Source organism: Schistocerca cancellata, chromosome 4 (assembly GCF_023864275.1).
Source record: "Schistocerca cancellata isolate TAMUIC-IGC-003103 chromosome 4, iqSchCanc2.1, whole genome shotgun sequence".
NCBI lineage: Eukaryota > Metazoa > Arthropoda > Insecta > Orthoptera > Acrididae > Schistocerca > Schistocerca cancellata.
The window spans coordinates 362767082-362793632 of record NC_064629.1 but is presented as its reverse complement, the minus strand read 5'-3'; the positions used below and the strand labels follow the sequence as shown (position 1 = coordinate 362793632).

Here is a 26551-nt window from a genome sequence, read left to right as displayed (position 1 = left end):
TCACCCTCCCTGTATGCTGATGAATTTTGCATTTACTGTTGCTCCTCCACTATGGGCTGATGTTGAATGCAGGGTGCCATACTAAGGATACAGTCCTGGGCTCTCACCTATGGCTTCCGGTTTTCAGCTGCCAAGACATATGTTGTGCACTTCTGTCATCGTCATACTGTCCATCCACAACCAGAACTCTACCTCGACAATCAGTTTCTCAATGTGGTGGAGTCGTATCGGTTTTTGGGACTTATCTTTTATGCCCGGGTGGCCAGCCGCTGTGGCAGAGCAGTTCTAGGCGCTTCAGTCCGGAACCGCGCGACTGCTACCGTCGCAGGTTCGAATCCTGCCTCGGCCATGGATGTTTTTGATGTCCTTAGGTTAGTTAGGTTTAAGTAGTTCTAAGTTCTAGGGGACTGATGACCTCAGATGTTAAATCCCATAGTGCTCAGAGCCATTTTTTTTTATGCCCGGTTGATGTGGCTTCCCCATCTTTGCCAACTTAAGAGGACATGCTGGTGACAACTTAATACTCTTTGCAACCTCAGTAACACCAGCTGGGGTGCAGACCAGCCACTCTATCCTTTTGCGGCTTTAAAAGCCCTGATCCTGTCTCGTCTTGATATTGGGAGTCTCGGCATCCCCTTGAAGCATTGTGGGTGCTGGATGCGATTCACCATAGCGAGGTCAGACATGTGACAGGTGCCTTTCGGACCAGCCATGTGAACAGCCTACTCGTGGAGGCTTAGGTCCCTCCATCACAGATCAGGTACCAGCAACTGCTGCTCAACTATTAGATACACATTCACTTCTCCCTTGAGCATCCAAACTATCATGTCCTTTTTACTGGTAGGGAGGGTCACCTTGCTTGTCAGGAAGTTATTGTGTGTGTACCCCCATTCTTGAATTTGTCTCAACCTATCTGTTGGCTCTGAAGACTGTTCAGCTCATGATTTTTTTGGCACCTGTTCCAGGCCATCTTTGATGCATTTATGGGTTTGTAAGTGGTATACACTGACGGCTCAATGGTTGACAGACAAACCAGTTTTTGCCTGTACACATGCAAGGTGTAGTGAACTACGCTACCTGCCGAACATATGCAGTGTATTCAGTGCAGAATAGATAGCACACTCTAGCCCTCGGTCACATTCGTTCTTGTCCCAGTGAGATGTTCTCAATCAGCAATTACTCTGAATAGTCTTCAAGCTACCAGTGAGTGCTACCTGCGATAGCCATTGGTTGTGACTATCGAGGGCCTAATTTTTTACCTCCAAGCTGGATGGGTGGTAATCTTTGACTAGACCCCAGGTCATGTTGGGATCCCAGGGGAAAAACCTGCTGACTGGTTGGCAAAGTGGGCTACCAGGATGCCAACTGGAGGTGAGGGTACAGGAGCTGAACATCCAGTTGACTCTATGCCATCAGTTGTTGTAGGCTTGGAACACAATTGGTGTGCCCTGGTTTCTCTGAACAAACAAGCTATAAAGGACACTACTACCCTGTGGCAGTCCTATACGTTAGCCACACTTGGCTGATCCATGGCCACGTCATAGGATCAGGATCCACCCCACTCTTGGTATGGTCCCTGTCTAACAGTGGCCCCCATCTTACTGGGCTGCCCTAGTTTGCTCACGTTATAATGAAACCTTAAACTTGCGAACATGCTGCCCGTGGTGCAAGCGGATAATGCCAAAGCTGCTGATGTGGTTTAATGTTGTACATGTGAATCTGGTTTCTACTCCTCTCTGTGAGACAGTATCACTTGAGAGATTGGAGGAGAGCCCCATTGTCTATGATGACCCGGGTCTCCCATGGATACCCTTGCTCAGTGGTCCAGCCTGTCTTCTGCCCTTCCAACTTTTTAAATTCTTGTCTTACGTCTGTCATTGGTTTACTGTCTCGTCGTCATCGTCTCTCTCTTTCCTGAAATTTTATCAACTTGTCTGCATAGCTAATTTTATTGTTGCATTGGAGGGTAAGGAAACAGTGTCGGGTGCAGAGGGTGCATCTCCCATTGTACAACTTGTTCTTGGGGCCTCCAGCTTCTGTCTGGGTGGAGCAACTTGCCTACCTTCAACCTCTTACCCCTCTTTCACTTCTATTTGCATCTCTCTCTTGGTCTTATTGATTACTGGGTACAATTTGGTTCATCAGAATTTGTCTTCTGTGTCCTTCATCTTTATGGACTATTTCTGGCTTGGTGCATATAGGATGGAGGGACTGATGACCTCGTAGTTTGGTCTTTTTAACCCCATCAATCCAATCCAATCTTGTTGATTCGCGTAGCCTACTGGGGTCATGAGGAATATTAGATACTAGTTGACAGCTTTACCCAGTGGCACAATGTTAACAGCTGCTATGGTGTTACATCTTGGTGTGTATTTTCATTTTTATTGTTAGTTGTCAAAGCCAGTGAATATGAAAAAAAAAACCTTGTTGTAGTGGCAGATTGATTTCTAGTACAGCCCATTTGAAAAAATTGCTGCCCTGTTGTTTACTAGGTTTGTAGCATGTTCCCTATGTCACTGGTCAAAGCCAATGACCAGTGTCGAATATTCCTATTTAATTGCCTACTGTGCCATATACATATTACTGGATAAGTCATTCATAATTAGATAATAATATGAACAGAATCGGAGGATGAGAGCTCCCAGTTGGACAAATACTGATAGCTTGATACAATATTCTTTCCTGCTGACACCCTTTATTACCTACTGGGTAGATAAGTTCCAAACCATTTTATGTCATTTCCTGTTACGCCACAATATTCGTATTTACTTTAAAGGATATTGTGATTTATACAGTCGAATGCCTTTGACACATCAGAATATACCAGTGCCCTATAGTTTGTCTGACGAATTATGTTCATTCTCATCTTTCATGATTTTTGTTTTATGTACATTAAGATATGGTCAAAGGCATGTTTCTGACTACAAATAATATATTTTCTGTTTAGTATTTTGCACTAAGCTTTATAATGAGCTATGCCATAAACATCACAGCTGTTTCTGACAAACAGTTTCCTTTTTGTCTTGTGAGATACCTTTGTTCTTCAGCAATCGATTGCTTTTCTCCTTCAGACTTTCATCTAATCTTATTTACTTTTGGTGGAAAACAGATTTCAGATAAAATATGGACTTTGTTACTAAAGTGTTGTATTTTCCATTCATGTCAAGATCACTATGTTCATCACTCTAGTTTACCTCTGTGAGAAATTTCCTAAAATAATCCATTTTCGACTTACTAACTACTATTCTGAAGTCAGATTTAATAAGATTTTGTATACCGATTAACATTAACATTTAACATGAGGACCTTCAAGTCATTATCTCGGAGGCCACTGTGTGTGGGTTTTGTAACATGGTACAGTATTGTTCATTGCACCTTTCTATAAAGATATTGTGGATTACTCTTTCTGATAATCATCTATCCTAATAGAAATTTAGTTAAATTATAATTCTATCAGTTGCAGTAAATGCTTACCAAATGAATTCAAGAAAATCAGTATTAAAATCATCAGAAACTATTGTTTTACTTCTATTTTTTTCAGCTGTTAAATAAGCCAGTGGAGTCGCAAAGTGAATTTTACTGTACATTGAGGTCTGTAAAGTTATTCTTTCGTGCATATCTGGTAGGCTTTGTATGTCAGTAACTTTTCCTTTAACACATGTTTATGGAGTATGAGATGTGACTTTTAAATGTAATAAATTTAGATCTGTGACAGCTATAATTTGTTAAACTAATGTCTAATATCTGCTGTATAATAATTGTTATAAAAGCTGTGAACCAGATGAAATATGCTTGTAACAAGAAACCTACAAATTTTCTGCACAGATGTAGCATTTGACATTGGTGAACAGGTGAAAATTCTCACTCCCTGACCAAAGCTTCAGTACATACAATTCAGACTCATTTCATAAGATCTAAAATAATAGATGGGGCAGCAATGCGACCAGAAATTCCAGTTATCACGTCTGTTTTTACACTTAATAAGTCATATTTGACAAGTTTTTTTTTTTTTTTTCACAATTAAAAATGTCAGTATATCATCTGCCATGCTTCCTGTTCTGTGGCCACTGAAGTTTGAAGCAGAGATGAAATACCACTTTGTTTGGAAGATCCAGATTGTACCTTGAAAAGAAACAGGGTTGATAGATGAAGGAGTTGGGGGATATAGAGTAATACATGAAGATTAGTACATATAGTTACAGCTGTGTTTTTTTGTTAACATGTTATTGTATTTTAAAAATTTGGATGGCCTTTGTCAAGCATCTGTTATCATTAAAAGAACCTGTGGAACTTATCACATCAGCTGTCATATGTCATCCATCCTTGTAACATTTCAATTTAAGGTACCTTTTGTAATTTTCTCTCTGTTGTAATGTATGTTATTTTTAACAGGGTGTGTTTTGGGCATGTGCCCTCCAGCGAGGCGCTAAAGTACAACCACCCCCGCCTGACCATGCTGAACCTTGCAGGTAGTGGTGTCCTGCCTGTGGACTCTGCTGAGTTAACTACTGTTGATGAGCCTGAAAATGGCCAGCTGCCAGATGTTGTTGTTGAAGCCAGCATGCTGGCACCACCTGCAGAACCTCCTCAGTCTGAAACATATCTATCAATTGCTATTCAAGTATTCATCCCATTTCTTATAGCAGGTCTAGGCATGGTCGGGGCAGGATTGGTGCTAGATGCTGTGCAGGTAATGTCTAAAATTATGCTTTGAAAATGGTGATAAGAAACTTATACATTTTATTGAAAATTGAATGCCAAGATGTGAAACTGTTATAGACACCATACCAGAAGTATAGTTAAACATTGTTATTGCATGAATGATGGTTATGACAAACACCCTTCAAAATGGTCTCTGTATTCCCCTCTTTATACAGGTGGTTGTGGAACTTTGGCTGTTCAGCACAGAATGTCAAATCAAAACACCTTTTAAGCTATCTAAATTTCCAAATTGTTATTTCATTGAGCAACTAGTTTCGGTGATATATTTGTCTAACAGTCAGCATGCGAAGTGATTGCTGTGTCAAAAATCTATTGACACCAGTCGTTGCATGCTGGCCCCTGTTTTGACTGGACCAGAGGTGGGAATCTTCTACATGTCAGTCAGGGGGCTTGAAGATGGTGTAATGTATCTCTGGAACTGGTTGCTCAATAAAAGAAAAATTTGGAAATTTAGACAGCTGAAAGGTGTTTTGATTTGACATTCTGCACTTCAAAATCAATCTCTCTCTCTCTCTCTCTCTCTCTCTCTCTATCTCTCTCTCTATCTCTCTCTCTCTCTCTCTCTCTCTCTCTCTCTCTCTCTCTCTCTCTCTCTCTCTCTCTCTCTCTCACACACACACACACACACACACACACACACACACACACACACACACACGGGCGCGCGCATGCATGCATGTGTGCGTGCGTGCTTGTGGGAACTGTGCGGTGGCGGGGGTTTGTGAATATGTATGTGTGCACACTTAGTTTTCATATTGTTTCAATCAGCTATATGACATTTCAGGGACTTTATTCACTTTTTCATGTAAATATTTCCAGTTTTGTGTGTCCATACAACAATATACATGAGAAGCATCCATCCAAAACAGATTTTACTGAGTAGCTTTTTTCGTCATTATCTGCAGAAATGTAGCATTTAAACTTGGTTACTTGATTGTATATACTTTGTGTTCTCAAGTCTTTTTCTCTCTTTTAATTGTCATAAACTGAGATACATTTATAATACCCAAATTTATGTACTTACACATTCATTCATATTGCTAGCCCCAATATAAAAAATGTGCCCAAAACCATCCCCATTTGAAATGTTTAGTAAGTTTCTTAAAATGCATAATTTTATGTGACATTCATTAGAACCATGTGGGAACAAGTTGCTGAATTTCAGTTATTCAAACTTCCAGGTGGAAACTTTCTTTATTAACAATATAGAAGACTAAGTATTTAAAAGTACCAATTGGACAATGTTGAAACCATATACATTAAGAACAGATATGATGTATTATTGAAAGCTGATAGAGCAACTGAGCGAGTGAAGTTCACCTCTTCTGTTGCAACTATGTGTGTAAAGGTGCATCTGTATGTTGACTCTTGCTACAGTGTTATACAAGTGGCAGAGGGTCTTGGGGAGAATAGCAGCTTCAGAAGAAATATTGTTGGATTTCTCAGAACCCGCTCAGAAAATAATTTTCTAAACAGGTGCTTCATGACTGTTTTGTGCAGCTAGGTTCAGACTATTTGTATGAAATGAAATGCATTGAGGGTTCATAATTGTAAAGAAAGGTTTTTCCCAGTGCCATTATTGATGTAGGATGACCGATTTGTGCACTCACCATGTACATTTTGATGATGTATAAAAAAAATTCGTGCACCATGTGCTTCATTACATCCAATCAATAAACTACAGAGTGTTAACACTGAATGTTCAGCAACGTTACAGTTTGTGTGTTCAAAAACTTGGTGATGGACCTCACCTTCTCATTAGGCAGGAGACCAAATGAGATATTATGTTTTCAGTTGATTCAAAGGCAGTATTGCAAGTAATTGAGAAGTGCGAACTTTCACATACAACAGCAAATTCCGTAATGTTTCGTGTAGACCTTCATCTTTACTTAATATAATTTTTTGCTTGTTATAATTTTAACTGTGGCTTAGTCTCATATAAATGTTCATACCACTCAAACAGGCAGTTTCTGGCCTTTTTTTCCCAAACCTTTCATCATTGTTGTTGAAATGTTTTTTGGAGGGTTCTCTCCCTCTCGCCCCTTTTTTCCTGAACTATTGTGGTTTGCCACAGAAAAGTGAAGGAACATTAAAGAAGGAAAACAAGCACAAAAGAAAGTGGTAAATCATGTTTTTGGACATTTTTAGCTTCTACTCGTGTCCTGAAAATATGCACTTTTGTGGAAATCTGCCCAGAACAAGGCTAAAGAAAAAATTGCTTCCCTAGGACTTCTTCAGGTGAATAGTTAAAGTGTAAATGCAAAGTTAAAATGTGTGTTTTTGGTCTGTAGCAGTCCAGTCATGCACATTCACTCACAGATAAAAAACGCACACACTTCAGTAGTCAAATCTAATTTATGGTTAGGAACTTCATTGAATACGCCTTAGTTAGCTACACTACACCTTGTGTGTAGAGATTGCAGGTTTCTGTCAAAGGTAATTTGTTAATTATGATGTTATTCTTGGGTCTGGCAGAAAAATATTTCTCTAGAACAGTGGAATATGTTAAACCACTAGAACATGGGGAAGTGGTTGTTTGACCCCTAAAGGAATTTGTGTTAAAAAAATCTGAAATTTAATTCATGATGTGGTTAAAGTAAGATCTCTGTTTTTTTCCATTTGTTTGTACATCATGTACTCATTTCAGTCAAAGCCTTAACTTGATGTTCTAACATGTTTAGATTACAGTTTCCTACCCAAAACTTTGACCTGTTTTTTAAAATTCCTATCATTTTGTCATTCATTTAACTTGTTTCTAGACACTGAAGTCAGTTTCAACAGATTATTTATACTTTTCATACACATTTTGCACAGATGGCCTTTTATTTATTTATTTATTTTTGCATTTCTCTCAGATGATGTTCTCGCTTCCTTTGCACATTCCAGTATGAAACTTCATTTGCTTTTTTGATTTGCGCAGTTTTTTAGCCACTTCTTTGCTCCATTAACTTTTGTGGTCCTGTCCTTCCCCACGCAAGAGTTCATTTACCATCTGAAGAATGAATGCTTTCCTCTTCCATATATTTTTTTGTTATTTGATTGTAGATGATAACAAATTTATTGCTGTCATGTCTAGGATATTGTAAAAGACATGCATCAGTCAAATGCTGCAAGAAATCATTTGATCAGCTATGTCTGTACGACACTTTGTAACATTATGGAAGGTAGCCGTTTCTGGTTTGTTCTTCTTTTCTCCACTCACATACATGTACATACTTTGCAAGCCACTGTATGGTGCATGGTAGAGGGTACCTTGCACCACTACTATTAATTTCCTTCCCTAAGCACCTTCTTGCCTCCCACTGTTGAAGAGCAGTTCGGGGATGGCGATTGCACCTTTCAACACGATTGAGCACCTGTTCATAATGCGCAGCCTGAGGCGGAGTGGTTACACAACAGTAACTGCCCTATAATGGACTGGCCTGCACAGAGTCCTGACCTTGATCCTATAGAACCCCTTTGGCATGTTTTGGAATGCTGACTTAGTGCCAGGCCTCACCGACCGACATCAATACCTCTCCTCAGTGCGGCACTCTGTGAAGAATGGGCTGCCATTCCCCAAGAAACCTTCCAGCACCTGATTGAACGTATGCCTGCGAGAGTGGAATCTGTCATCAAGGCTAAGGGTGGGCTAACACCATATCGAATTCCAACATTACCGATGGAGGACGCCACGAACTTGAAAAGTCATTTTCAGCGAGGTGTCCGGACACTTTTGATCACATAGTGTAGCAATTTTATATAGGACCAGAGTGTTCTCAGGGTCTCGGCAAGATCTTTTGCTAAGGTAAGACAGCGGAGAGTGTTACATGCTTCACATATTGATCTTTTTACTGCATTTTTTCTGCAATTTTTTGTATATAAAAAGAACCCTGGATGCTAGTCTCTCCCAAGAGGCTCCATAACATGCCAAACATTGGAGCTCCTGACTAGCAAACTTCTGCCCCGTGTGCCTACTCAGATCCTAATGGAGGTGCAGCCTCTTGCCCTCTCACATGCTGAATGAGCGAGGCCAGATGGCCAGTCTCCTCATTGACTCTTCACCTTGAGCAGCATGAGTGAGTTACAGTCTGCCACTCACGCTGAGATGAGGCGATTCTCCCGTGTCGTGTATGCTGTAAGCTGCCTCGGCAGCAGAGCTCTTGAGCAAAACATGCAACATCTGAGGTGCACTGTGCAATGTGCCAGGTTCTCTGTTACCTTTGTACCCTGAGCAAGCAGCCTGTAATCAACTGACCACAACCAAAATCTTCTTCAGCTGTTCGCAAACTGTGGCCAGCTGCTCCTGCATCCTAAAACAGTGTGCGCATACATTCTGTCCATCCTAGTACCACCAACTTTAGTTAGTTTCTTGGCAAGCTGAAGGGATGTCACTTTCCTTCATTTCTTTAGAAAGAGCTCCATGAGGTGAAGGGCTACACACTGTCCCAATGGCTGGCTGTCTAGTCGGTATTCCTACTCGCTACTGAGGTACGGGAAGGCATTGCAAATTTCCTTAGATGCCTTGTCTGCAGCTATCCAGAACTGTAGTCCATATTTGTCAGGTTTGTTTGGCATAAACTTTGTAACACTGTACTTTGCTTTACATAAAAAGTTACTGCTCATTAACTGTCATATTTTCACCAGGACAGTAACAGCAGAGGCAGGTTTGCATGAAGTTGTTCCATAGTTCGCAGTTAAGAGTGAAATAGTCACTAGACATGCACTGAGCTCAGGATGACTTCTCATCGAAACAGAGGAATCTAGTAAGCACGCGGAATGTCTCTCTTCTCATTTTATCCCTGATGAAATTAGGTTCTAAAGAACAAGGTGAAAGGTCATCCAATTGAGCATCTTTAGCACAAAAAGTGCTTCTCATACATGATGCCAATCATTGCATCCAGTCCCTCCAACTGTCCAGTCCAAGTGGTGTATTTATTTCATTCCGATTGCTTGATTCTGTGTGTGTGGTTTTTTATGGTACACACCACTGATTCATCAAAAAGAAGTTGGAAAACATTCATGTTGGAGTCAACAACTCAGTTGTAGGCATATATAGTGGGCCCTCTTCTCTCCTTCAGAATGTTAAGAGCAGCCAGTCTTCCAGGTGATGGCATGTTTGCCATCTTCCATTTTGTTCCAGCCCTAGCTGCCATTTTCACTGTTGTGCTAGTTGACTCTTGAGATTGTTGTGGAAAGAATTGAGATGGTTAGACATCTCACTGTAACACCTCCTTCGTCTCGCTACTTGCATCTTGGTGATTCTGGCAGACAATCACCATCTGAATCTGATAAGGCACTTTCTGATTCAATATATGAATTCTCCAGGATATGCAAAATATCTTCATTAGTATGACCACACTGGTGTGACATTGAATATACCTGTCACTGACAAAAATACACTATGTAACTGACGAGGCGAGTAACATTATGAACACATGAAATCTGACTGAAAAGTATACAGCGTCAAAACTTTTCTGACTTTGCACTAATCATCATTCAAGGCAATGACTGTTGGACTGAAGCAGGTACCTTTGTAATTCTGAGAACAGTGATACTCTAAAAACTAGTTATGCCAAGGGTCAATTGACCCCTTCTGCTGTTCTATGTATCCATGAAATTGAGAAAATTCAGCAGCACACTATTGTCAAAGTGGAATAAATGAGGAACAGTCATGAAGTTTAGTGGAAAAATGTTAAAAATGTAATTTTTTTTCTGCAGAATGAAGTTCAAAGGTATTTTGAACCTCTTTCGTTGTTCTTGTGGTGTTGAAATTGGTGCTATTTTATCATAATAGTATTTTGTGTAAAAATTTATGTGGAAGTGAGACCAGTTAAAGCAATAAATTTATGGGCAATTGAAATTCATTATGCACAGTTCTGATGTCACAGTCTGAGTCTCTTTATTCCAGATGATCCAGGCTAATTGATACCATCCTATTTCTTTTACTATCTGGTGATAACAAAGAAACTATTACATACCACAAGAAATAACATAGTTCAGTATGGCTGAAGTTGTACTTGAAATAATGATTGATTACTATATATAGTTAGACATACTTGTGAAATGACCAGTGGTTGGTCACCTGCTGGTTCCTCATCAAGGTCATCAACATTTCAGCTAAGGTCAAGAATATCACACTCATCTTTATTGACCAAAGAATGTTCTTCTACATTTTTGCAGGATCTCTTGCAGCTGAAGCAAAGTTTTAGACACCTACTCAGCAGCCTTTCGTGCACTCACACAGGATCTGTTTTAAAATTGCAGCTGGTGAAAGATTCTGCAAAGTGGTGATTGACACAACACTGCTGTTGGATATTGTTCATCCCCAATTCTCATGTCTGTGCTTGTAGCCTAGCCATTGATAAACCTACTAAAAACCTATCTTTGAATGCTGCTGTGTTGCTGCTGCTTGTCACATAATAAAACAATATAGATGTGGTGTCACATCCCCTCACGTCATGCAAAACTAATATGTGACCCACTACAATTTTGTCAACTGCAAGATATGGATAATATAGGATTTGAAGTACGTTTCCTTTCCCTGTTTCCAAGAGTAAACCATTATTAGGTGTACACAGACTAGTTAAGGTGATCAAAAGATTGACATTATCATCCCAACATTGTTACCAGTTCATGGAATGGTGCAAAGTTAGTAGATGTGGTTACTATAATGGTGTCAGCATGTCCCTTATCTTGTTAATGTACAGTTTTGGCATCTGTGTATTTTTCATGAATATTAATACCAAGTGACTTGTTTTTGGGGTTAGCAAGGAAAGTCTGTTGGTACACTGTGTGCGATATTGCTTCTATGAGATCTTAAATATTTAATGCTTTATTTTTTTTTTTTTATTACATGTATCGGCAGCTTCTTTAAGATAGCCATCAACAACTACAATGAAATTGAAATTGACTTGTATGTAGACTAAATACGTTATGTAACTTGACGAATTTCTCTTCCCCTGTTGTTTAGAATAGGCACGAGGTATTCCTGCCTGTTGTAAGAGGTGACTAAAAGGAGCTTCCCCACTTTTTGGCCTGATAATTTTTTTTTCTGAAGTGTGGGCCATTTGGGGGAGGATATCTTACATGGTGCACCATGTATCCGTCGTGCATTACGATCTTCTGCACCTATATATATATATATATATATATATATATATATATATATATATATATATATATATATATATATATATATATATATATTGGATTTCCACGCACCCAGCATCCAGCTTGGTAGGCAGTCCATCATGGTGGCGCCATCATGTACCCTTTTGGTTGTAGTCCGTTGGCAACACAGGAGGGACCACACTGCTGATGCCTGAGCTGCAAACTCTCCACATAAGCCAAGGAGTAGATACCCATCATCTTGGGGCATCAGGACTCCCACCAATGGCCATCACGCCAGGTAAGCTTTGCTGTGGCTGGGTGGCACCTGTGCGGAGAGTCCCTGATGAGAATAGGTAGCATCAGGGCAGTGACCTGTGATGAAGCAAACCAAGTAATCTTTTGCTGGGGAACAAATGGCCCCAGCAGTCGCTAAGAAAGGGAAGGTTGAGTGCAATGCTGTGACGTGACCCCAAGCCGTTCCCCTCCCTAACTACGCTATGTGAGGAACGTAGGGCTACAGAAAGAAGAGAGCCATAATTGCCTCGTTATTTAGTGTGCAGCAGAACTGACGGGGACTTCTTTCTGCTACGGAGCCACTCTTTTTCGTAGAACACCTGGAGGATAAGTTTGGGGAAGTGGCAGCACTGTCCAAAATGCACGATGGGTCAGTCCTGATTCAGACACCATCCTCAATCTGGTCATGAGTGTTACTTGCATGTGCCAAGCTGGGTGATATTCCTGTTTCGGTCACCCACCATAAAAGCCTCAACATTGTCAAGGGTATTACTTTTCATCATGATCCCCTGTTGCAGACAGACAATGAGCTATGAGCTGCTTTGAATCATAGGGATGCTCTCATCCTCTGGTGCATCTATAGGGGACCTAAAGACAACAGGATTGCTACCGGCGCCTCCATCTTGGCCTTTGAGGGTGATTCTTTACCTGAAAAGGTCAAGGTGATGGTATACCATTGTGACGTAAAACCATACGTCCCTCCCTCAATATCGTCCTTTTAAGTTCTGGAAATTTGGGCATGTCTTCCCGGTGGCACTCCAGTGCCACATGTCGATACTGCAGACATGCATTACATCCAAATACTCCATGTGGCCCTCCTCCCACCTTTGTCAACTGAAGAGCACCACTCCATCTGCTCTCCGGACTGCACAGTATTCAAAAAGGTGGTGAAAATTATGGAGTACAAGACCCAATACAGGATGACTCACAGATAGGCTAAACTCAAATATGTAAGGTTGCACCTCATTTGATTACTCTCGTCTTACACTGCCGCAATGTCGCCATCTTCCTCATTGGTGACAACACTCTCCTCATCTAAACCTCGTACAGTGGGCCCTACCACCCGATTCCATTCCCTCCCTCCCTCCCTCCCTCCCTCCCTCCCCCTTAGTGCTTGGGTGCACGTCTTCTTCTGTTGCTCCCAAAGCTTTTACTCTGGGGGCCAACACCTATAGAAACTGCTGGGGACATTGGGGACATCAGTCCCCACACTCCTCTGGCTCCTCATGCGCGGAAGGGGTCCCTTGGGACTCTCCCTTCAGAGATCTCAACAACTGACAAAGTGGCAGTAGCCAGTGGCTGAAGGAGGCACATGCTGCTGGTGGAAGGGCTCCATGCTCTTCCTCTGCCCCTGTTGCTATTTCAGGGAAGCCTCCCCAGCATGTCCCTAAAGAGCAGCAATGGGACAAACCGATGAAGAAGAAATTGGTTAAGAAACATGACTGGTGTCCCCACTCCGCCACTCTAACAGTTCCATGTCGGAGGACAAGGTGGAGATTCTAGTATCCCTTGAACCAGTCAGTGGCGACAGGTGACCCTGATGCATAAACTGCCTCCTTGGTCCCTTTATACCTTCCCAGACGACTGATAGTGTACTACTCCAGTGGAACTGTGGCGGTTTTTTCTCCTACCTGGCTGAGCTACAACAGCTTTTAAGCATTTCAACTGCTTTTTGCCTTGCCCTTCAGGAAACCCGGTTTCCTGCAATTTGGATCCCTGCCCTTCATGGCTATTGGGGGTGCTACAAAAACCATACTGACTGTAACAGAATGTCAGGTGGAATCTGTATCTATATCCTTACCTCCGTGTGTAGAGAACCTGTGCCCCTTCAAACACATTTAGAAGCTGTGGCTGTTGGGTGAGGACAACACAGGAAATTACCATCTGTAACATCTACCTTCCACCAGATTGTGAAATTCGGCACCATGTTTTGGCTGCACTAATTTACCAACTCCCCTCACCTTTTCTACTTATGGGTGATTTTAATGTCCATAACCCTTCGTGGGGTGGTTCCAAGATCATTGGCTGTGGTAAAGATGTCAAGGATCTACTGACTCTACTTGACCTTTACCTCTTAAGTACAGGTGCCCCCATCCATTTCAGTGTGGCACTTGGCATGTACTTGACCATTGATCTCTCAGTTTTCACTCCTGGTCTTCTCCCGTCTATCCACTGGAGAGCTCACAATGACTTGTGTGGTTGTGACCACTTTCCACTCTTCCTGTCCCTGCCCTGGTATCACTCACCTGGACACTTGTCCAGATGGGCTCTTACCAAGGCTGACTGGGGCACTTTCACTTCCACTAACACTGTTGAATCTCCATTGTATGGCAACATTGGTGAGGTGCTCCAGACCATCACTACTAACGTTGTTACTGCAGAGGAATCGGCATCCCTTGTTCCTCAGGATACCCCGGGCGGAAGTCAGTGCCTTAATGGTCACCAGAAATCTCTGCAGCCATTTGAGACTGTAGGCGGGTCCTCCAACATCACAAGTACCACCCATCCCTAGAGTGCCTTATTGCCTTCAAACAGCTCCGTGTCTGGGTCCATCAACTCATCAAACTACAGAAGCAGGAGTATTGGGAACAATGTGTCTCCACCATTGGAACGCAAACCTCTCTTTCCTGGGTTTGGACCAAGGTCAGACTCCTTTACGGATATCAGATCCCTCCCGCAGGTATACGTGGACTTTGCACACATGCAGTTGTATATGTTGATCCAGAAGTAATCACTGAGCATCTCGCCAAGCATTATGCCCGCTCGTCTGCATCTGAGAATTACCGCCCTGCCTTTCGTCTCCTAAAACAGCAGGTGGAACAACACCTACCTATTTCTCCATGCCACCCTGTGCCGTATACTGCTCCCTTCAGTAAGTGGCAATTTCACAGTGCCCTTGCCAATTGTGCTGACATGTCCTCTGGGCCAGACCGCATCCATTCCCAAATGATTAAACATCTTTCAGCAGATTATCAGTGCCACCTCCATGCTGTCTTCAACCGCAACTGCATTGATGGCGAATTCCCGTTGCAATAGTGAGAAAGTATCGTCGTTCCAGTGATAAAACCTGGTAAGAAACCACTAGACGTAGATTGCTGTCATCCTGTCAGCCTCAAGAGTGTTCTGTGCAAGCTGCTCAAACGTATGGTGAACTGGTGGTTGTGTTGGTTCCTTGAGTCTCGGAGTCTTCTGGCACCGTCCCAGGGTGGTTTCTGCCAAGGTCACTCCATGACTGACAACTTGATCTGCCTGGAGTCCGCCATCTGAATGGCCTTTTCCCAGTGTCAACACCTTATTACCGTCTTTTTTGATGTGATGAAAGCCTATGGTACCATGTGGTGACATCACATCCTTGCAACTCTGTACAAGTGGGGTCTCCGAGGCTCGCTCCCAACGCTCTGCATTTTCAGAGCTCGAGTCAGTGCTTCACACAGTTTGCTCCACATCCAAGAGAATGGGGTCCCACAGGGCTCTGTACTGAGCGTCCCACTCTTTTTAGTTGCCATTAATGGCCTTGCAGCAGAAGTGGGGTCCTCAGTATTCCCCTTCTTATATGCTGACAATTTATGTAATTTCCTTCTGCTCCTCTTCCATTGATGTGGGTGAAGGTCAACTGCAGGGAGCCATATGAAAGGCGCAGTCATGGGCCCTCACTCACGGCTTTGTTTTCAGCCGCCAAGAGTTGCGTCATGCACTTCTGTCGTCGTCGTACTGTCCACCCACATCTGAAACTTTACCTCAATAACCAACTACTTAATGTAGTTTAGACTTACTGCTTTTTGGGACTGGTCTTCGATGTCCACTTAGCTTGGCTTCCCCATCTTCATCACTGTAAGGAAGAGTGCTGGTGGCATCTTAATATTATACGATGCCTGAGACACACCAACTGGGCTGTTGATAGTCTTACACTGCTGCAGCTGTATTAAGCCCTTGTGCATTCCTGTCTTGCCTATAGGAGCCTGGTGTGTGGTTCAGCCTTACCCTCAGCGTTGCGGGTGATGGACCCTATACACCACCGTGGAGTTCAACGTGCGGCGGGAGCTTTCCAAATGAACCCAGTGAACAGCCTCCTCGTGGAAGCTGGTGTTCCACCATAGCAGATCAGGTGACAACTGCTTGTGAATCATACTGCACACTTTCATAGTTCACCTCACCATCCAAACTACTCTCTCCTTTACCCTAACACGGTGGTCATCTTCCCCAACGGCGACCCAGATCGGGGATTCCAATTGCAGTCCATGTCCAGTCGCTTCTTACTCAACTTGGCAGTTTCCCTCTACATTTCCTGCAGGTCTTACTCGGGTATAGCTCCATGGTCCATGCCTCGACCACAGCTTCATTAGGACCTATCACAAGGCCCAAAAGGCTCAGTACCATCTGAGGCCCTCTGCTAGCAATTTTTCTCTATTGTCGGCAAGTTCCAGGGCTCAGAAATAGTCTACACCGATGGCTCTATGTTCAGTGATCACGTTGGCTTCATGTTTGCTCACGTTGGATGTAATGAACAGTGCTCCTTGTCAGATGGCTGCAGTGTTCTCAGTGCAGAGTAGGTAGCCATCTCTCACGCTCTTGAGCATATCCGCTCCTGCGCAGGTGAGTCCTTCGCCTTCTGTAGTGACTCCTTAAGCAACCTACAAGCTCTCAACCAGTGCTTCCTTCTACATTCCTTAATAATGACATCCAGGACTGTCTTTATGCCATCAGAAACAGTGGACATTCAGTGTCCTTCATTTGGACCCCAGGACATGTTGGGGTCCTGGGCAACAAACTTGCTGATAGGCTGGCAAAACAGGCTACCAGTCAACCAACTCTGGAGATCGGCTCACTGGAGACTGATCTCCAGTCGGTCTTAGGCTGGGTGGCGCCCGTGGGGAGAGCCCCTGGTCGTAGTGGGTGGTATCGGGGGGACGTTTTACTCCACCTTCAGAGAGGGTGAGAGCCCGACACCACCTTGGCTTCAGGCTCCGGTTCATATGAATGTGTGTTGGTCAACCGTGCGAGCCACTTGCAGGGTCTCTGTTGTCCTTTTCCGGCTTTGCATCGGCCATACTTTGCTGACTCATGGTCACCACCTCTGTCGTGAGGGCCCACACCAGTGTCACTTTGGTTCCCACTTGACTGACGCCCACATCTTATTAGACTGCCCAATTTTAACCACTCTGCAGCAGACTTTTAACCTTCCCGCCGCACTGCCAATGGTGTTGGGAGACACTGCGTCAGTGGTTGATATAGTTTGTGGGAAAAGGGCTTATCACACAATCTAGGGGTGGGTGTCTGGCCCTCTCTCCCAGGCCTCCACTCCCCCTCCATTTCACCCTTTCCTCACTCTTTCTTTGCTATTTGTTTGCCAAGGTGTTCGTCTTTTCTCTGTCTCTGGAGATTTTAGTGCATTGCAGAGTGGCTGGCTCATCCTTTATTTCTTCTTGCAATCAGCCAGTCCAGGCAATTTGCTATATTCTTTTAATACCTTCTCCCGCTTTTTTCCTTTTAATGCATGTTCTCCCCTTTTGTCTTGCCCCTCTTGTTATATCTTTCAGTGTGTTTCCTAGTTAGTTTTCTGCCTTTTTTACTTCCCAGACTCTCTTGGGGAATTATTTTACTCTGCAACCTGTTTGAATGCAAAAAAAGGGACTGATGATGCTGTAGTTTGGTCCCTTTCTCATCATACCAACCAACCAGTGAATAATTTCTGCAAAGGTCTGTTCATGATGCCATGTGACCCTGTTCAGCAAAAGACCACTATGAATTATATATTTAGTATTGTCTAATTTCACTTTTTGTTGTTAAGGTTCAAATGAGTTAGCACCTTTCTTCATCCCACTTACATAAAAAATGGACGAACGGTAGGAGTACAGTGTATAGGCTAGGAATTCTTTTAACTCTTCATTTGGCTGTTTCCAATGACAGTTGGAAAGAAGAATGGTGGTGGTGATAACTGAAACTTTGTATTGGATTTGTTTAGTGCTGTTTACTGCAGCAAGATGCTGCACTTTTATCACTGTTTCAGTTGCACTGCCTGAAAATAATAGCATTGTGCTTGAGACTTTGCACCCCAATGCCTGGGGACAAGTGGCAGTTCATCTTCTCATTTTTGACAACACCAGTGCTTATTGATATTAGCTCTTAGGTTTCTGGGGTAGGATGGTGTTGCTGAAACCAGTCTAACAACTTCTTAGTCAGACTTGTAGTATGACTAAATTCTTGAGTCTCTAATGTCCATGTGCTGTTCTGAAATTGTGAATTTAAGTGTTCAGTTTTTTTGGCATATATTTAAAATGGAAGTTTTGGGAAGATAAAAACTTGATATAAGTTTACTCACCATCCTTCCTATTCTTGCTTGATTCAATTAAGTTTGCCAATCCTCATTTTTCTGCTGTGGTCACATTTTACATAAAGCAACACTTCGTGACAAGTAACTCACCAACATAGTGAAAACATGACAGATGTTTAGGCATCTAAAACCACACAAACTTCACAAGTTACTGGCTAAGCAGATGGCATGGCAGGTATATGGAGGAGTAAACGTCAAGCAGGCAGGTTGGGTCTTCCTAAGGAGTAGCATGTTGTTCCAGTGGAGGGAATGTAGTGGAGAGAACTCTAAGGTTGTCACTGAGGCCCCTCCCTTGGAACTGCAAAATACACAGCAGCAGTAGTTTAAAAGAGAAGCAGGAAAGGAATATTTGTCCACTTTGGGCAGAGTTGGATCAAGTTTGGAGAGAGCTAGTGTGGATGAAGGAAGACATTGATGAGGGTAGTAGTTGGAAAATGGCAGTTGGTATTAAGGATAGCAGGCAGAGGATGTGGTCTGACAGTTTCATTAAATCTACCAGTAACACATTCCAGCTGCCAGAGTTGAGGGGAGAGGAGCCTCAAGATGGTACAGAAGTAGGAAATGTGCAGCAGACTGTGACTAGGAACACCACCAATGTTAGGAATAAGAGGGTACTGCTGCTAGGTGATAGTCATGGCAGAGGTGTAAGCACTCATTTACAGGAAAAGTTAAGGGAGGAGTATCAGGCCAAGTGCTGGGCTGAATCATGTGACTGAGGGTTAGGGCCTTGGTGTAAGAATTTTACAAATGATGATCAGTTAGTGATAGTGGGTAGGATAGGGAATAGCTTGGATAGGGACAAAATATACAGTATAGGTGGTGACCTGTGTTAGATAGCTTCCCTTACTGGTAGCTTCAGTGTGAGTGTGGCTGAATTGTTCCAGCATCATGATCAACTTCACCTTCCCTGTGCTGTATGGTGAGTCAGTGCAGAGCTGTAGGTAGTGCTGATGACTGCTGACCAGGCACACACTTCAGTGGGAACAGTAGAGAGATGGGGGTACAGTATGACATGGTCTGCACTGCAATAGGACCGGGAAAGGTAGGATGGTGGATTTAGAATATATCAAATGGTTGCGGGGCCACACATGATCAAATACCTTTTGTCAGAGGCAGGATGACTAGGCTTTTCATTTTCTTAAAGATAAATCATGGCAACAAACTACCCTATGTCAAAAGTGTATCAATCACTTTAGTGATATCTTCACCTTATACATAGAAGATAAAATGTTCCACACCAGGCTGCATGCCCATCAGTCATCAGAGAGAAAAAGAAATGACAAACACCACAGAAATTTTCTCAGAATTATCTATTATTATCATCAAAATGTACAGTCTATTAGAAATAAAGTGCACCAGCTGGTAGTTGAATTACAGTCTTTGAACAGTGTGGTGGTATGCATTCCAGAACACTGCTGTAGAGACAAAGAAATACAGCATATAATGATACTGGCATATGACTGTGCAAGTTGCTACTGTAAAACTAACCCCCCCCCCCCCCCCCCCTGCGGGTCCGGGGTAAGAATAGGCCCGAGGTATTCCTGCCTGTCGTAAGAGGTGACTAAAAGGAGTTTCAACCGTTTCGGCATTCCATGTGATGGTCCCCCTTGGAGTTTGACCTCCTTTTTTCAAAATTCTACAGAAGTACAAGCCTTTTGGGGAAGGACGCCTTACGTGGTGTATCACTGGTCCTCAGTGCACTAAGACCTTGGCACTCAGCATTGTAACGGCGTTGTAACCACACCCACTATTCCTCAAATTGGGCCTCAACGCCTGATGGGTTGCACAAGTTACGCCCATAGTGCGTCCCCATCTGCACCTACGATCATGATGGACTTTCCATGGCACCCGAAATCCAGCACGGTAGCCAGCCCGTTGTGGTGGGGTCGTCATGTAGCCCCCTGACAACACAGAGATCGTACTGCCGATACCTGAGCTGCACCCTCCCCACGTCGGCCAAGGAGTAGATGCCCGTCTCCTTGGGGCATCGGGACTCCCGGCAACGGTCATCCTGCCAGGTGGCCCTTGCTGAGGCTGGGTGGCGCCCGTGGGGAGAGCCCCTGGTCGGAGTGGGTGGTATCGGGGCGGACGTTTTACTCCACCTTCAGAGAGGGTGAGAGCCCGACACCACCTTGGCTTCAGGCTCCGGTTCATATTTATCTCGACCTCAGCTCGCTCCTGAAGGAGGGTACTCCGGCTGCAGTGTATTGCTCACGGTTTGTCGATCTTCGTGCGCGACTTGCCAGTCACACCTTTATTTACACTGATGGCTCCAAAACTGACGATGGTTTCGGCTGTGCCTTTGGCGTCGGAGACGTCACCTTTAAATACCGGCTCCTCGTCCAGTGTTCCAGCTTTACGGCCGGGCTTTTTGCTCTCCATCAGGCCGTTCAGTATGCCCGCCGCCACCGCCATTCATCATATGTACTCTGCTCGGATTCACTCAGTGCTCTTCAGAGCCTTGGAGCTCCGTATCCGGTCCATCCCTTGGTGCAACGGATCCAGCAGTCCCTCCATTCAGGTGCTGACAATGGCTCTCCTGTCAGCTTTCTGTGGGTTCCTGGCCATCCGGTCCGTCCCTTGGTGCAACGGATCCAGCAGTCCCTCCATTCAGGTGCTGACAATGGCTCTCTTGTCAGCTTTCTGTGGGTTCCTGGCCATGTAGGAGTGCCTGGGAATGAGGCTGCTGATGCTGCAGCCAAGGCTGCAGTCCTCCTGCCTCTGCCAGCCTCCCATTGTGTCCCGTCATCTGACGTTAGTGGGGTTGTTTGTAAGAGGCTTGTGTCCTTGTGGTGGGATACTTGGTCCTCACTTCAAAGAAACAAGCTCCGGGCAGTAAAACCGTTCCCAACTGCTTGGACAACCTCCTCCCGACCATCTCGGCAAGAAGAGGTCCTTCTGACCAGGTTGCGGATTGGGCATTGCCGGTTTAGCCACCGCTACCTGCTCTCCGGTGACCCAGCCCCGCAGTGCCCTTGTGGTCATGCATTAACAGTGCGCCATGTTTTATTGTCATGTCCCCGTTTTAGTCAATCTCGTGTTGTCCTGTCTCTGCCATCTACTTTACAGGATATTTTAGCGGATGACACTCGAGCAGCTGCTCGTGTTCTTCGTTTCATTGCTTTGACTGGATTGTCCAAGGACATCTAACTCTTTCACTTATTTTATCTGCATCTTTGTAAGAACTTTCTGGTGTCCTCCCCCCCCCCCCCCCCCCTTGAGTTTTACTAGATTGTATGTGCTCTAACAATTGTGACTGGGCGCTAATGACCTCAGTAGTTGAGCGCCCTTAAACCCCAAACAAAAAAACTGTAAAACTACCGTAAATGGTGGGGAATCATTTGTTTATATCAGGGGTGGTGCACATTTTAAACCTATAAGACGACTGATCACGGTAAGTGTAGGTAAACATTTTGAATTGGCAGCCATTGAACTAACAAAGCTAAACATCCATAAGAAGTTAATTATTCTGTATGTGTACCGCACACCTAGTGATAATGTGGATACTTTCTTCCACAAAATAACAGAAGTCCTGGAAAGTGTTTCAGCCCCCAAAACTAACATAATAGTATGTGGAGACGTGAATATTGACACAGGAGGATGAAGTAAAAAACTTTTTTACTTTCTTTTGCTCATTTTCCAATGTTCTGCCAATTTTTTGCAAACCATAAATAACAAAATAAAACTTCCCTACATGGGTATTTGATAACAGGATTATTTTTATAGCATCATGCTCTATTGGTGGTTTCATGACAGCTTTTGACAGCACAAGAACAGAAGGTGGTGGGAGCTGGAAGGGTTATCTTTCTCTGGTCCAGAGGGTGACCTTCCTTGTTCTAATCACTGGCACTCTCAAGCATTTTCAAAGAAGTTGATAATGCATGTGTAGAACATACTTACAGAAGTTATTTGTGAAGACCTGTTTTGTTCATGTAACTTAATGTACACATTCATATTCAGCGATGATGCTTATAACTGTGTCATTGAGCACGCTAAAATAATAATAATAATAATAATAATAATAATAATAATAATAATAATAATAATAATAATAATGAATGGTATTGTATTGTGATGATACTTTGTACTCACCATCTATAGTATAGTGACACAAGACTGTCCAGACACAAGATCTTGCTACATTTGATTATGACCAGATCACTGAAACAACACATGTGGAAGATGTGTGCACTAGATTTTCTGTGGGCCCTTACGATAACTGTCTTAATTAGGATAAAACCTCTGCTGCTATGGTCAGCTTGTGTGACCAAAAATATTTGGATGCAGTGGCTTGTGTTGGCCAGCTGAGGTTGTAAATACAAGTGTAAGAGTTACGGTGCAACTTGCCACTTCAGTGCTGGATGCCAACTGTTTCTCTGTCTGGTAACACCCCTCCGATATGAACTATTGAAGCTAACATCCCACAAAAGCACCTCTGCCAGCTGCTTACAGCATGCCCCCAGATGATTTGTTATTGTGGAACTGTTGTAGAGAATTGTCTTCCTGACAAGACCAGAAAAAAATATATTGAATATTAAACAGTCCAAGGGAAAGTGGCTCATAATACAGTATGAATTAATTCACCAATTGAATAACTGAGTTGGTTCACACTTCTCATAGAAGTCAATATTTTATTGCTTTAATCTACTGAAAAGCTAGAGTTTGGTCTGGCATTATTATTATTTTCTTTACTGTCATACAGATTATATCGAACTGGGATTTGTGGCTCTCTCTCTGAAAGCAAATGGGATACTTAAGTGTTTTTTGGCTACTAAAAGGCCTTGAATTTTATAAAAAAAAATTATAAATAAATAAGGCACTGACATGTAAGACATGTAACATTGACATTTTGTAATGTGAAGATGAATGAAACTAATGGTGATGTTTAGGAATAATACAATGGAAATGCTTTGTGGTTTAGATGAAATGCAAAATTAGGTACTTCAAACATGATATTAATGAATAGTTGACTTTTGTTCGACGTCAAATAACAAAATGATACCTTTGCAGTTGGTAGTTCACATCTAGAATTCAGTCTATAGTCTAATTTCTGAAATTATAAATATAGGTTAGGAATTATAAACTACTTTTTTATTCTTTCAGCACTGGACAGTATTTGAAGCAGTGACAGAAGTTGTTATACTAGTACCTGCACTGTTGGGTCTCAAAGGAAATCTGGAGATGACCCTTGCGTCTCGCTTATCAACACAAGCTAATCTAGGTCACATGGACACACCTAAGCAACAGTGGAGCATGATTGTTGGAAATCTTACATTGATACAGGTTTGTGAAACACCAGTATGGATAATACCTAACAAGCATGACTGCTCAGGAACATTTGGAACAGAATCTCAATGTATCAGCTTCTGTCTGCAAAATTAAATTTTTGCTGTTGAAGACCTAAGTGAGGTGGCACATTGGTCATCCATCCAGCTTTTGGTTTTACATAGTTTCCCTAAATCGATTAAGGTAAAGACTGGATGCTTTCTTTGTTAAATGACATTATCAGTTTCTTGCTTCATCTTTTTCCTATCTGAGCTTACGCTCAGTCTATAATGACATGTTTGCCAAATCCTAATCTCCCTTCATCATGCCCAGTGCTCTAAATGGCAGTGTTTGGAACAATGTATTTTGATGAAGTACGTGAGATAGTTGGTTTCCTTTACTGCAATCAAACATAAGTTTGAGATATGATTGTGTTTCGAAACAGCTTTCTATAATAACAGGACCACATCCTTCATTCCCATCATCATCCTGGCCACAACCTTCACTTGCCCCCTGCTCCACACATGCTTTCAGTGTGCTCCAAGACCCTTAATTCACTCATCCTACACAGACACCCTCTACCCTACAGTCTCCCCTATCTCTGTTCTGTCACACCATTCCAATCCACTACTCCATGTCATCGTGTGCTGATGAGCTGTTACCTTTATTTCTAAATTTTTTGTTTAGCAACAACTCTGAAGATTGTTGAGCACCTCATGGAATAAACAACTTTCTAAGCTTTCTTTTTCCTCGAAAGGCCTTCGTATCATTAGAAACAAAAGGAGCATAAACCACACACTGAAATGACTGCCACAATTCACTGGAATGTAACTAGCCGAGGTAGACTGAGGTGAATCAGAGTGAAATTATGGAGGTGTCCAAAGGATAATAATTGTAATTTTAGTTTAGCTGTGCTGGTTTAGGTTTCTTGTAGTTTCCTCAAGCCCCTCCAGAACTATGCAAAGATACACCTTTAAATGAGACCATAGCTGATTGCTTCCCTTATTCTTGTAAGACTCATCAAGTAGTGATTGTCTTGATATGAACTTAACCCTCTGATTGCTACAGACATGCTCTTTGCATTCCATGTTGAGCATGGCTTTGTTTTTGCTGTACTGCTTGCCTAATGCTGCCACCCGAGAGATGGTGTTCCTGCCACTATCTAGGAAGTACTCATCATCCAATTTTAAGAAAAATATTTGGTGAAAAAATTCGATTTTCTTCTCATCTTACTGTCTGACATCTTTGCTTGATGAAGGACTGAATTTCTTTTCATTATTTGTCATAGTTACTGTGCTGCATCAAATTAAGTAAACCATTGCATAAAACTGAGTTTACAAATTTTAAAATGAATTGAGTAGACTTTGCATATAGTTGATTTTAGCTTATACATTGCTGTGTATGAAATGTAAATAAGATACTGAAATTTTATTTAAAATAATTGAGAGCAGAATAGTATCTTACTTCATTCTTGAGATATTGGTTTTTATATCTGGCAGATGTTCGCTCTCGGCATGCCCAGTTCCATCCCTGCACATCAGAAATTGTGTCGTCGTAACTATCATCGTATTTAATAAACAATTGAAGATATCAAAATGAGGTTTTTTCTTTGAATGGTAGCATACAAAGATTCACGTAAATTGTATAATAATTATTGGCCGACATATGGCAGTAACTTGTCCGCAACAGTGAGAGGGTTAGCAGAATTGGGCTCAAAAATGCATCATAGTGCTTAAGGAAAACCCAGAGACTGCATTTAAACACATCTTCAGCACCTGGGGAGTGACGGATCACGACAAGTTAACTCATCCACAACAGTGAAAGGGTTAAACTACTCCTTTCACATAGGCATAAGATACAAATGCACAATTTACTGAACCTGATCTGGAGAATTTGTGAAGCAAATAACATTAAATACACACATTGATATTGTACTTCTCGTCATAAGCTTAACGGGGTAGTAAGGCTGAGGTGAATAGCCATATCTGATGGAGAATCTGCTCCCCATCTCCCTTCCAACCACTTACATGCTAATAGTAGAATGTGCCCCATCATATTTTTTATTTATGTATTTATTTAGTTATTATCGCATTGACATGTGATCCTTTATACACTAGTTACTTTCTGTTCATTGGTATCATTATTTTCCTGTTTTATTTAAATACTGCTCAATAACAATTGGATATTACTCTTCATTTCCTAGGTTACATATATCTGCCAGACAGAATAGCAATGCAAGTAGAATACTGAAGGGTACATTCATTTGGAGAAGAGACTGCTGTATTGCTCTCAGTTGAGTTGAATCTCCAGATCTCCATCTGTGACACTGTAGATTACACCACTGTCATGTCACACTGTCACTAGTGCATGTCTTCGTATGTGCTCTGAGTTTAAGGCAAAATGTGTAGGTCTGCAGTGGTTGAAATTCAGATCACTAGCAGAGAAGAATATAATCGTTTCTGTTCTCATTATCACCTTGAATATAAAAGTAATGAATTATTGTGAGTTTGTGTTGCTCACATAGGATTTATGGAAAAATAGAGGCTTCTGGAAATTGATAATTTACTCACAAATTGCAACCATGGTTCTGCATCAGCTGTAGAATATTTCTGTACAAATGAAAATTTGTGCCGGACTGGAACTCGAACCCGTATTTCCCATTTGTTGCTAGCTGTCACTTTAATTACTTCTGCTATCTGAGCACACTTCCAGGAGTGGCACAAATCTCCATTTCTCCTGCTGTGTACTTATGCTCACGCTGCATTACCAGGATTCACCCACATGAGGAGACAGTTTTCTCTCACCATTTTGCGTTGATGACCAACAGCCAAATTAAGTTAAGAATGA

General features: G+C 42.5%; 1 protein-coding gene across 2 annotated transcripts in view; it reads left to right on the top strand.

Annotated features, from left to right (window-relative positions):
- The window catches only part of LOC126185143 (solute carrier family 41 member 1-like), a 560408-nt gene that overhangs the window by 461280 nt on the left and 72577 nt on the right, over nucleotides 1-26551 (top strand). For both annotated transcript variants that reach the window (XM_049927985.1, XM_049927986.1), the window contains 2 exons: nucleotides 4393-4690; nucleotides 23543-23722. In XM_049927985.1, the coding sequence (XP_049783942.1) occupies nucleotides 4454-4690; nucleotides 23543-23722 (417 nt within the window). In that variant the 5' untranslated portion in view covers nucleotides 4393-4453. The remainder of the gene's footprint in view (nucleotides 1-4392; nucleotides 4691-23542; nucleotides 23723-26551) is intronic.